Here is a 13,717-nt window from a genome sequence, read left to right as displayed (position 1 = left end):
ATTTCATTTTCGCTTGCACCGCTTGCAAATTTCATTTTCGAAAGGCCAGCGGCGAAATTGAGGCTGCAATTTCAGCACACATACAACATGCGGCACAAAAAGGGCCAAAACGGCCAACACATCGCTGATATAATTTGGCCAAGTTAACAATGATACGCTCTAGCGGCGATTGCAATTCTGGCCGAGACCAGTCACGGTTCAAATCGAATTGGCAGCCTCCGAAATGCAATTGGCGGTTCAAGGTTGTCATTTGCAATGCAAAGCGACAGTCGCAATTGGAGTTACGCGACTTAAATACCATAAATCTATTAAAAACATTTGTTTTAAATACAAAATATGGGTTATTGTTACTTTCTGTTCCATAAAACAAAACAAAACAAGTAATACTATAAAAGGCAGACAAAAAATCAAAAACTTGTCATGTGAACTTTGGAACATTTTGTATCATTCTTAGTTTGAATGACTAATTTCTAGTTTTAAGCCAGGCTTTGTATTTAAATAACTAATAAGACAAATACATACATTAAATAAAGAAATATATATATATATTTATTATGGATTTATTATAATTTAATGACCCTATCAACCACTGTGCTCATCTCACTCACAAACACTCTTGCACACGTCAATCGGTCGCCTGCGTAAATTTGTGTTTATTTGGCATTTCGGTTGCTGCACACGAAATGACAATTAAACAGCCGCAATGCGAGTGACAACAACAATTACAACAGTACAACAACACATCAACAACAACAACAACAACAACACACCACCAGTGAGCAGTTTATTTAAATATTCAAATCCGCACGGAGATGGGCGAATTCGGCGAAAGCGGCAGTCACATGAAATATGCGCGAGCTCAAGTCATCTTATCGTGACAGGAACAGCAGCGTTCAACAACAACGTTTACAACAACGTTTACAACAACGCTTACAACAACGCTTACAACAAGGAGAGCAAGGACACTCGAGCTGCGTCGAATATTCCATTGATAGAATAGAGATTTCAAGCAACTTAGGTCTTCCCAGCAATACAATAATAAAGTATAGTAAGTACACATATGGTATAGTTGAATTTTCACAGAGCTCTACCATTACTATATAACATTAATAAACATCACAACAATGTTACCTTATTGAAAAGCAAATAATGCAAGCTAGTCAAAATATGTCGCCAGCATTTTTCTGCTAGTTTTTTACATTGTGTGGAAATTGAGGGAAAGTGACAAGTTGACAAATTCTTTCACAAAGTACGGCGAACGCAATTTTGAGTGCCGCTTTCATTTCCCCTCTTCCCATCGCTGATCTAATGATGCTCAGATGTCCTGCAATTTCCCCCACATTTTCCATGTTCTCCTTTTGCTCACCTTCTGCCACTTCCTCCTTGGGAGGACATAGTTGCTTTATTCACTTTCTTCCACTTATTTCTGCCACATTTCAAAGCAGTGTTGTGCAAAATAAATGTTCAAAAATAAGCATTTTATATAAAAAATCCGCGAAATAATGATGCACCTACTATAAATAATATTTTACACCAAATTTCCTGTAATCAAATGTAATTTTTACCTAAAATCTTTTCAATGTGGCGCACATGTCGTATGCGTGATATATTCGAAAGTGTTGCGAGGAATCCTGAGAAAGAGCTACCATTGCTATAAAAAACAAGCTGATTACTCAGCACTTTTGTAAAGTCAATTATTTGATGAGTCCCAATTCAAGAGATAGAGAGAGAGAGAGATGGGTAGACCAAAGGAGAAAGAGAGGGAAGTGACTAAGCAGGACATTGCCCAAAAAACACGTGACGAGCATGCAAAATCGCACTTCATTGACCGTTTCTCGATTTAAATATCGGCAGTGAAGAGAGCAGCAGCATTTTCCCACTGGAGAAAAGTCGAATTTGATGATCTCGTTAATGGGAAATTGAAAAGCACTTAGTTTTTTGCCGCTCCGTAGTTTCGCTTAGTGGTCATTTATGGTTAATTAATGGCTTTGATTGGCTTTCAGCTTTGTGCCCAGATGTTTTATACATTTCCATAAATGTTTTTCAACACAAAGCGGCAATATTTATGGCCAAAAGCGCAAAAACCAGAGACCATCAATTTTTATTACCAAAAATAAAAGTAAAACCGAATTCCACGGAATTTTTCTTTGCACTTGCGGGACACTTTTTGCCAACAGTGTTAATTCCTTTTGATGGACTTTGTGCTTTATTGTTCTTTAAAATTCCTCAGCTGCTCAAATTTTGATGAGCCATTGTGCTAGACTAAGCACAATTATTTTTCTTAAATAAGCAATAATTTTTTTCTTAATGTGTATAGTAGGGATATGGACTGCATGGACTTTCTCAACATTCGTTTGTTTTATTTTCACGATTGATGCAGCTTGGGAAAATCGAGTGAAGATGAAATTCCAGAGAGCGGCCCACCCACGAAAACTGGAGTAGTGTCTGTTGCTGAAAAAATTATTCAAATTCCAGCTAAAAATAAACCCACAGATTAAAAAAAAAAAAAACAAAAGACTTGAACAAAAAATGGGGTCCATAAGGAAACGCAATGAAAACTATTTAAAACAGAACCAAAAATGAAATGAAACAAAAAAAATCAGTATAAAAACCCAGGCACGCGCGCTCATTGAGTAAGATCCAAAATTTTTGGTTTATTTCCAACTCATAACTTTTGTTTATCTTTGGTTGCTTTTTTGGATCTGCTGCCGCGTCTTTCTAATATGTTTCTTGCTTTTCTCTCTCGCTGCCCTGCATTTTGTTTTTGTCCGCTGCCGCGTTCGGTTCCAAAAAAAAAAAAAACTCCCAGAAAAGTCTCTGAAAATCTGGAAAATCCGCGATATAAATCATGTATTTCTAATTCGCCGGCCAAGTGATAAATCTTTACTCAATTTTTGCTAACTTGCTTTCGAGTAAACTATTTCCTATTTTACAATACGAACAAAACAATATAAAAAAAAAACAGCAACAAAGCACTCAAAACTGGCATACAAACAAATGCTGCATAAAGTGTATTTTACTTTCTATGGTTTTTCCTTTGTGATTTGCATTTTGTGTGTAAATAATATGAAATGTATATATATTGTAAACCTTAAAGAGTCATAAATTTCAACGCATTTACCCACATATTTTTGTTATTATTGTTTTTTTGCGGTGAGTAGCTTTTCTTCCCGTTGGCTTTCTGTCTATTTTTCAGTTCGGTTTTTCATACATTATTTGTTTCGTGTTTTTATACAAAACGTACAATTTTATTGCGCCCGATAGTGAAAAATTATGGCCATTTATTTTGCATGCATTTTAAAAGGATTCCAGTGATGTAAGCGAATATTTGATACCTTAAAAGCAAACATGGATATATTTTTAAAATATTTTTTTTTTTCACCCAGCTTATGTATTCTTTGTTCCAAATAACTATACATTTTTTAACGATAAATATAAATTTGTATACATTTTTACAATTTCGTTCGCTATTTGAAGCTAGCCTAAGCCACTTCTTGTTTCCAGGGTATTTCAATTACAGTGACGCCGCCAGGAGAGCACAATTTTTCAATTAGTTTATATTGAGTCGATCATATTTTTGTGTTATTGGTTTAACTTGCTTCTGTGGCGTCAGAGATTTCGATACGAAAATTTGCCTGTCCTTGTTTATTTGATTTGTTTTTCGACCATTTCTTTTTTCTTGGCCATTTCGTTGCCATTTTTAAATATCAACAGCCACTATTGTGTTTAAGGAAATTATTGAATTTACCCTGCTGCCCGAATGCGAAGGCATTTTGACACCTCGCCTGAGTGGGGGCGTGGTTACGCCCACCCGGCGTTAAACTTAATTGCCAATCATAATAATTAATGCGGCAATTATTTGCGTCGAAACTATATTGGGAAATGAGATTCGAAATGGTCGATTCGGCATGGGGATCTGACAAAACGATATACGTTCGATGCTATAAACATTTCGAACACTATGGGAATATGAAATGGAATATACATATATGGAATGCTATTTAACATATGGTATTTATTGCGGAAGTCATATTAAGTAAATGGAATTATTATGTACAATTACTTGATGGACCACATAAAATATTAATTTAATCTTATTAAATAAATGGCTTTAATATAATCCTGTTCTTTAGTAACAAAACACCTTTTAAAATAATAAAACAATAATTTTAAGAAAAATTGAGAATACAATACACCAAATATATATTCTATAATAAAAGTTGCTTTAAAGCAAAGTCTGGGCACACTTTTCTTTGAGTGTTGCTGAAATGCATTGTCAATTTTCAGCTTGACAAACTTCCTGCTAACTATTCACCATTTTAAAGCGAACACGTGAAATGAAATGACAGGCCAACAAGTTTCGGAAATTTTGTTCGTTATTGAAGTTCCGTAGAGAAACCCACAGACAACAACACAAACAGCTGGCGATCGACTGATGCACCTGCCAATGGAAATCCATGGAAAAGCTCGGAAAACTCACGGCACTCTCTGAACTTTTTCTTTCTCTCTCTCTGGGTTTTTCGAGTATGTGTGTATTTCTATTGGCGAATTTCGTAGTTTTCAATTTTCCATTTAATGTTGACGTTGTCACAGCCTTGTCAACTGCAAATGTGAATTGATTGCGATTTTTCATATTACACTGTGGAGGTTGGAAAATCAAGAAACACGTTGTCAGTCTGCAGAAAATTGAAGGATATGAATTTATGATTGTTGAGAGAAGAGCTTAAGTTGTTGCACATGTAAAGCGTAAATATTCTTCAAAATAAAATTGTTATTTAAATTATAACTATAAGCAACAACAGATATTATAGTTTAATTTAATTATTTTATTTTATTTTTAAATATATAGTGCATTACTTGCATTACCTACTGTCTCGATCTTATTTGCTCTATTTTTTCTACAAATGATCTGCTTATTTGGAGTAAGTTAGATTCCTGCAGTTTCCTATTTTCCTCACCACTTTTCCACTCTCATTTTCCATTTTCCAAATCGGCAATCAGCCGAGCGCATCCGAATGTGAAACCGACCGATCGCAGACTGCTCCCAGCACATTGCCTCTCATGAGTTTTCCACATTTTCCTTAGACGCTCTCCCACGCGAAAATTCCAGTTTGAGAGCAATTGAATGGCCAAAGCTAAATCACGAAATTGAAAGTAAAAGAAAACATTAACCGGACAGCCGTCAGCGCAAACAGACGTGATCGAAAGTCCGGGAAATCGAAAATATCCGTGCATTTTCATTCAACATATTAATTAGCTATGCCTTCAAAATTAAGTGCAGCTTAGAGTGAAAATTGATATTAGTAAAAAAAAAAATAAAGAAAGTATAGACTAAAAGAAGAATTCCAGAAGATACTGAGTGCAATTCTTCTGGCCCATCATATTTTTCCATTTGTCACTAAGTTTTGCGTATAGTTTTTGGCTCGGTGCTCGGTGTGTGTAATATTTACGCTACAATTTTTTTTTTTTAATTTATTTTCTGTTTTGTATTTTGGATTTGTTTTGGTCTTGGTCTAAAATTAATTTTAGCCTTTTCCGAATGCAGTCGACTGCGGGCGAAAAAGAAAAAGAAGAGGCAACACCTGCAGTGTGCGCGCAGTGAATAATTTGTTTTTTCGAAAAAGGGAGTTTCGGTCGGCACATAAAAATAATCGTAAATAAACAGAAAATTCAAAAAGTGCAGAGTCGAAATGCCGGAAATACTGGATGCCATGGAAATGGAGGCGCCATCCGATGTTGTGGACATCTGTAAGTTATTCTCAGACTTAAAACATAAAGTTTGTTTTGCATATTAAATAAAAGTATTTGAATTAAGAGGGCCTTCATTCAATTGCTCTGCCAATCGATGGGATTCACCCTTCATAATCGTATGGTATTGTCTTTATGGTCTATTTTTATTCATTTACTTGATTTACCAATTGCAAAACATGGAAAATCGAAAGATAAACAACATTTTGGATGAGAACACTCGCAGTCAGCGAATTTAATTTGATTTTGACCAATTGTTTTTCGTATTTGTTTGATTTTAAGTTTGCATACGAAATGTTGTGTGTGTTGTTTGCCCACAAAATTCAGAAGGGGAGGGGGCGCAAATTCTCCGGGCTAATTTCGGTTTGTTTGTCCAGCAATTTCCACAGACCGGAATAGGATGAGGAATTCATTTAATTTCACTTTCGCAATCCAAATGCACTACCATCCATAATTTATACTGTCTACCTGCTACCTGCCAACATCAAAGCGGCTTTTCACAAACGAAAGAAAGAAAATTTATAACGAAAAGCGAAAAGGGAAAGGGTAAAGAGTTTTCCTCGAAATCATGAGGAGTACGACCACCCATGGCGCTTCGAATGGGCTGCGATTCGCATTTGGAAATAGATTTCGTGAACCAAGAATACGGGCATCACATGGCCCCATACCAAACATAATCGCTGCTATATGGCGCGATTATCAAAACTGAATAAATAAATATAAGTTTCATGTTAATATCATCTAAAACACCTCAGCGAAACTTTTCCGACCATTAATTGGCCCAGAGCAACATGTGTTCTGGGTCTTAAAAAGCTAACCAAATATTTTATTTGTGCCAAACAAAAAGGCGAACAGCAAAGGGAAACAGTTTTAGGGATATAAATTCAGAAGAAAAGTCACAGTGCCACCCACAAATTCGCCTTCGATATTTAGTTGTTTAGCAAACGCACTCACTACTTCTTTTTTTTTTTATAAATATTAATAGATATTTAGCATTCAGTGGGAAATACGAAAAATGATCAAGAACTTCTTTCGAAAATCTTTGATGTTTGCCCATTTAATGACTCTCTTCGTTTCATTCGAACGGAACCAGATTTGCTCGATCGAAAACGGAAATCGTCTTAAGGAAAAAAAGAAAATGTGTTTTTGGGAAAACAATTTGCCAAGTTTTTCGCATTGCGTATCCGTGTTTATTATTGTTTATTGTCCAAAACTCGCGCAAAGGGAGGAAAATGTGTGCGGGAAAATGTGATATGTGAAATGTGTTCATTTAACTGTCAGACTGCGTTGCCCAAAATTTGAATCTCAATCTCAGCCGACGGCTGTTTGATCGATTTGCAATGCTGCAGAAGTTGGAAATGGGGCCAATGACAGATGCAAAAACAAACACTGTGCTGCAGGCAAATTGTTTCCCGGAAAAAGAAAAAACGTGAAAAACACGAGGTCACTGGGATTTTGCATTAAATAAATAATTATTTAGAATACTACTATAGTAATGGTAACATATCTGGAAACAATAACATTTTAAGGACAACCGTTTATTTCATTGGTGGTTTATTCTTCTTAGTATATGTTTTTAATAATAGAATGAGTCATATTAACATACATTGTTATAAAGACGTAGAAAAGATATGTGTATTTCTTTGATTTTCTTTGGCATTTCTTAAAATATAGCTGATCAATATTTTGCCCACCGAAGCCGTGAAAAACTTTATGACTTCGGGAAAGCTTATATAAATTGAACAAAACTTTCGCAGAACACAGAAATAAAATACCCTTCGCAAGCATTGCAATTGATTGCCATCAATGTGAATAGCATTTTGGATTGATAATCAACCGACTGGGGCATAAATCTTGGCCAGAATGGCCTTCGATCGGGACAATTTACGGCTGATCGGTGAAGTTTATCCATCAAACTGCAATTGCCAGAAGGCTGAAAACTTGAAAGCCGAAGACCAAAAGCCAGCGATCTAAACAATGTCTGGAATATGTTTCCATTGCAAACGGCGATTTTGTTTAGATTGCGTCTCGTTTTCTCGTCATAAACATATTCCGCGAGGCGATCTGCAAAGTTCAGTTTTTACAAGGCGGCGGTGTATTTATGCATATCATTAATATAAATATTTTGGCTCTGGATTCTAGTATGCGATTTTATTAGCTACTGTAAGGATTGTTTTTAAATGTTTGGTTATAAAATTACTTGTTTTTCAAGCTAAATTATAACAATAATAATTTCTTAGCCCATGCACACACATACATATGTATTTATATACACAAATCGCACTATTTACTAATTTTACACAGGCCGCCTGGAAAATGTTTTTCCCTTGGCTAAATAAAAAAAAAAACTCCATATTTATTTTCAGACACGTTTCAAATATTTGTTTGCAAACTTTTTTATCGCTTCTGAATCTTTCATACTATACTTTTGGGGTTTAGCTAACTAAATAAATATGTAAAGTGATTTCTTATTAATTTTAATGTGTATTAAATACATATTAAATATATATTAAATTTAAATACAATGTGTTTTAAATATTCATTTAATTTTAAAATCATATAAATTTTAAAAGAGGATATTTTTTGAACCAATTTACTGTATAATTTTATGCCAATTTAATTTACAATCTTGTAAATTAGCTTGAAGCTATTTGAAATATTGACAATATTCAAACTGTTAGCTTGTTTATAGTTTTCTGTCCAAGTTTTAACGAGGCGCAAATTTACGATTGCCAGTGCTACGTGCCAATAATCATAATAACAATTATTCTAATTGCAATTGGCATGTGTAGGCTCTGGAAGCACAATTAACGACACTCGAAATAGTGCATTAAAAGTGCCACAGAAATGCAATTAATTGAGTGGGCTTCATCGGCAAATAAACCGATATTATTTATGATTTCTACGAATCGCATTTGTGCTTCATATTCCAGGGTAAATGTTCCTTTTCGCATTTTTTCTTTTTCTTCGTTTTTTTTTTCCACGCCCCGCCTGTTGAATGGCCATTTGGTTGGCGACATTTGTTGGCACTTGGATAGCAGTTTGAAATATGCAACAAATAAACACGACCAACGACACCAAGATCGGAGGAGCAGCCAATCGCCCAAACCAAAGCCGCCAAGAAGACCCAGTTGCAGTTGGCCAACAGCCAGAAATTAGCCAGCCGAGTCGATGGAACATGGCTGTGGTTCAAAAGGGGTTCAAAAAGAATATGATTTTAATATATGAAAATATGGCTATTCTATCTACGAAGTATGTGTTTAAAGTCTTTTTTTGAGCAAAAAGCTCAGTTGCAAACTTGACTTATTAGCTTATGTTAAATCCAAGTGCAGTTAGTTAGTAACAATATGCGATTATGTTACATTTCTACTGATTTATTTGGCTCCCTCTACCCTGCGACACTACACTACACTACACTTTTCTGAACATCCCAAAAAAAAAAAAAAAACTGGCAGCGAATGTGTGTGTTTTTCTCACTTGCAAGACCAAAGTCACGGTAACTTCTTAAAAATTCCCCAATTCAAGTTGGCCCCTTCATTTGCAGTGCAGCTTCTTTGCAACTTGAAAATAGCTTAGCAGCTGGCAGGGCAAATAAATCAAATGAATTGCATTTGAGTCAAATGGAAAAGGGCTGTTCAAGCTGTTGAGATGATAAGTGAGTGAGCTGAGATTCGTTTTGGTATTCGTTGGCATTCGTTTGGCATTCGTTTGGTATTCGTATTTGTTGAGCACTTTTGCTTGTGTGCTTTTCAACACTTAATTAGCTGGCAGCACTTTGATTGATTTTTTTCGCAATCATCAGAATGGGAATATTATTGACGATTGGAAAGACGCTCTGTTGCAGAAGTTAACATACCTTTTCAGATGTGTGCTTTAATTTACCAAGAAGTTTTTTTTTTTTTTTTAATTTGTGCAACACTGGCTGAGAAACGCGCTGTGTGAAAAGTGCACTTTGCTTCACATTTACCAGCACTCAAATGCATTTTAAGCAGCAACACCAATTCGATTCCATTGACAGGTAAATGACAGCGGTGGGTAAAATTGAAATCCCCCAGCCACCTCACACACCACATTCTTGGATGTTTTTACCCTCGCTTTCGCATTCATCGAAATGATTTACGAGATGATGTGTGCGAGGAAAGAAACGAATTTGTCAAACACACATATTCCATTGACGTAAAATGCATTTTTATTGCGAACATGTCCTCCGCTGCTGTAGTTAAATAAAAAAAATATATTATCTTAGATTATATGACGAACTTCTTGAAGCTAAACTGAAGTTACTCAACCTTTAAAAAAACGGTCATTAATTAAGAGAAAATTCTTTGGCCTGTATTTTTTATAATAATTGCATAAAATTATATTTCAGCTGCGCGGGAGACAGCTGTCAACGTTATAACCATCATCGATGCCAGCAGTATAAATAATAATAATAATAATAATAATAATAACAATAATAATAGCAACAGTACAACCAATAATAACCACCACAACAGCGGCGAACCGGAAACGGAAATCGGTGCAGTGCAGCTGCAGCAGCAGCAGCAGCAACAACAACAACAGCTGCATCTTCAGCCGGCTTCGAATTTCGTTGCCATTCCATTGTTGGAACGACGGCGTCGCAGTCACTGCCGCATCGCCCCCTTGGCGCCGATCATCTGCATCCAGAACGGATCGCATCCGGAGGAGCTCGTCCGCTTGTCCCGCTCGCGATCGTGCTTCCTTCGCATACGCAGGACCTTCATCAAACGTGAGTATAGCTGCTGGATATATGAAACATATATATATATATATATATATATATATATATATATATATATATATATATATATATATATATAATTTGCAATCGAGCATGGTTTTTCTCACAGTATTAATCTGACTTTTCGACCTTGCCACCTATCGCCCATTCGAGCGGGCAAAAGAAGCATGGCTTTTTGTAGCCCAAACTGCATTTCCATTTTAACCCTTTTAGCGTCTATTTTCATTCGCCTCAATCTCCGGCAGCTTTACTTCGATTTTCACGCTTTTCCTCACCCCTTACCCAGCGCTTTGAGTCTGTGTGTCAGCGATTTTAATTGAATTGCTGCGATTTCCCTCGCTGTGTTTGTATTGTCCACGTTGTTGTTAACCCTTTGGTGGCAGCTCTTAAATCGTTTTCTTGTTTTTTCACCCATCCGCTTGTCGTATTTTTTTTTTTGCTTTTTTTTCTCCACAGTTTTTGGCAAAATCATGGGCAGCAATAATCCCAGCGAAGCGGATCGATACGACTATTATGACTGTGAGTAAAATGCAAACTCATTTCCATATCATATTTTTCTTACCTATTTCTCCTTTTTTTTTGCTCGTTATCGCACGTATACATATATATATAAATATATATCTATATATATTTATACATTTCAAGCATTTTCTTTGTTTCGCTGGGAAATATAAAATCGAAAGGGCGGGTGGAAATCTGTCAGTCATTAAACATCAAGTGCGCAATTGACGGGTAGATAAATGAATACTTCTTCTATGTACGATATATACTCAGTTTGTGTCCACGCTGATTTAAATATTTATATTTTTTTTAAATTCACGAGAGGCGGTTATACGGAATTTATAATTAACTATTCGGGGAATGCCAATGAAAGCCACTTTTGTCTGAAATTGCAGAAATGGACAATAAATACGAGTAAATATGAGTCAGTGATTAATTATCGTTATTTATTGTGAATTGTACTGATTAATTATTTTTTAATTAATCTTTAATATTATCAGTGCGATTTTTCGCATTAACTTGGTAGCTATATAATAAGCATGCAAAAGTATCTCATGTTTAAAATGCATGATTTAAATTATCATCAAATCTTAAGCTGTAAAAACCTTTTATGGTCATAAATTCCATAGAAGTATGTCTATCTTTGGTCTTAAATTCACACTTCACACCAAATAATTAATTGTAAACTAATTAGTTTACTTCGATTCGATTTAACACTTTGCCACACTAAGCCGCAGTATCTTAGGATGTATGAATTTCTTGGCCACAATCAAAGCGGTTTTATTGATTAATTTCTGGTTAAACGACCTATTCGACATTTGTCACAGCCCGCCAAAGTATGCAATAGATTCAAGAGTTCGCCGAGTGGCTTGGAAAATCACTAAGGGTAAATCCCCGTTCGTCTGTGGTGAGCTTTCACTGTGGTTTGCCGTCGGTGCGGTTTCATCGCTCCATGGATTTTATCGAGCATACGCCCGAGTGGCAAAGGGAACCAAATTGGTTTTGTATGCGCAGATAAAGTGGTAAAACAATCAAAAATATACAGTCGAAAATGTTACGATGCTTAAAATGTACAATACATACAACTGGTATCTATGCACTTCTTTTTTTATAGATTCTTTGTTAGCTAAAATAGAATTTATTTGCACTTGACGTCTTTGCAATGCCCTATGCCATACGAAAATCCATTCTACAATTAAACTGTTAACTAATAAATTTAGTCATTTACAATATATTACCACTCATTTTGTTTGTTTTCTTCGTTTTTTTTTTTAAAGTGACTTAGAGAGCTGAAAATCAGCAGTGCCATGAAGGAGAAAAGCATTTATCCATCAAAATATTTACTTATTTTCGATTCTTTTCGCCTCATGTCTCTCTTTGTGGTTTATTTCTCTCGTTGCCTTCTTGGTGGCTCCGTTTTCATCTCATTTTCGCTTTTATGCGTGCCTGCGTCTGTGTGCGTGAATATCTGTGTGTGTGTGTGTGTGTGTGTGTGTGAGTGTAGCACTTCAAATTGCGGCAAGTGAAAGCTATAGGAGAAAATCAATAAGACACCAGAGACACTGACTGCGGAGGAGTCGGCAAACACTGGAGAATTCGGCGCACTGAGAGAAATTTGTATTAAATTATTCATTTTATTTAATTGAAAATATGAAAGTCGGAAGAAAGTAGAATATTTATGCATATAAATATATATAATGACTTACTAAGTATGGAAACTATGTTTAATAATTAAAATGTAATTATTAAGACTTACAAAAAACTATCTAATTAAGCTGAATAATTTTCCTCAGTGTGGTGAAAAGGGGCTGTGTATTAGGGATAGGGTGGCATCTAGGGGGCGGGCACAACGAATGCCTGCACGGGGTGGTTTCCCAGGGCATAAGTAGTATTTATGTTCGTATCTAAATATCTACACTCATCTGTCAAATATCACGTTTCCTGTTTACACTTCTGCTGCCTTCAATATGCCCTGGGATTCCCCTTTTCCCAAACAGCCCCCAAAGCAGCCACGCCCCTTCGCCGACCCCTTTGTACCACCTTGCTCTTGTTTCAGTTCTCTGTTTGTATTTGGCATGTTGAGTGTTGAGTGGCATTTGCCATTCTTGGTCTCAGTTCCGACTTTCCTTGGTAGTTTTGCCGTTGCCACTGCTAAATGGAAACAAAAAGTGCCAGCTGAGCAATAGAAACAATAGAAATCAAAAACTGTGAGAATTTTATATTATATAAAAATTTCTTAATGTTCGAAAATTATGAAATTAAACATGTGATAAATGTTGATAAGCATATGGAATTAAAATTAATTTTCTGGAAATCCAATATTAAAGGGATTCTCAATTGAAGCCAAGAAATATATTCGTTGTAAATATCATCACATAAGCAAGGACTTTTCCTGGCACTTAAAGAGGGTCAGGTCAAGACATGGGAATGGATAATGCTCCGCCTGTGCAAACATATGGCTCCTTGTTTTCGTATGCCCACTTGAGTTGCCTTCGACTGTCAAAATATCCAAATGACATTCGGCAAATTCACATGTAAATGAGCTACCGATTGATAGCATTCGAGTGTGGGCATTGCGCCCGGTAGTCGAATCAATTGCAGTCAGCAATTCGAATACCAGCTGGTTGCTGGGGAATTATAAGCCATTCAAGTGTTCCCAGTCTTGTCTTTTCCGCACACGAATCAATTAAGTGCCAAGTAATTTGA

The 13,717-nt window shown here is 35.9% G+C and overlaps 1 protein-coding gene across 2 annotated transcripts in view; it reads left to right on the top strand.

Annotated features, from left to right (window-relative positions):
- Nucleotides 1–5,556: 5,556 nt before the first annotated feature.
- CG44422 (uncharacterized protein) overlaps nucleotides 5,557–13,717 on the top strand; it is an 83,405-nt gene continuing 75,244 nt past the window's right edge. For both annotated transcript variants that reach the window (NM_167277.2, NM_001298188.1), the window contains exons 1-3: nucleotides 5,557–5,748; nucleotides 10,118–10,498; nucleotides 10,967–11,029. In NM_167277.2, coding sequence (NP_727507.2) covers nucleotides 5,691–5,748; nucleotides 10,118–10,498; nucleotides 10,967–11,029 — 502 coding nt within the window. In that variant the 5' untranslated portion in view covers nucleotides 5,557–5,690. The remainder of the gene's footprint in view (nucleotides 5,749–10,117; nucleotides 10,499–10,966; nucleotides 11,030–13,717) is intronic.

The sequence above is a fragment of the Drosophila melanogaster genome, chromosome X, assembly GCF_000001215.4.
Source record: "Drosophila melanogaster chromosome X".
Classification (NCBI taxonomy): domain Eukaryota; kingdom Metazoa; phylum Arthropoda; class Insecta; order Diptera; family Drosophilidae; genus Drosophila; species Drosophila melanogaster.
Note: the sequence above shows the minus strand (reverse complement) of the source record. Positions and strands in the feature narration are given on the sequence as shown.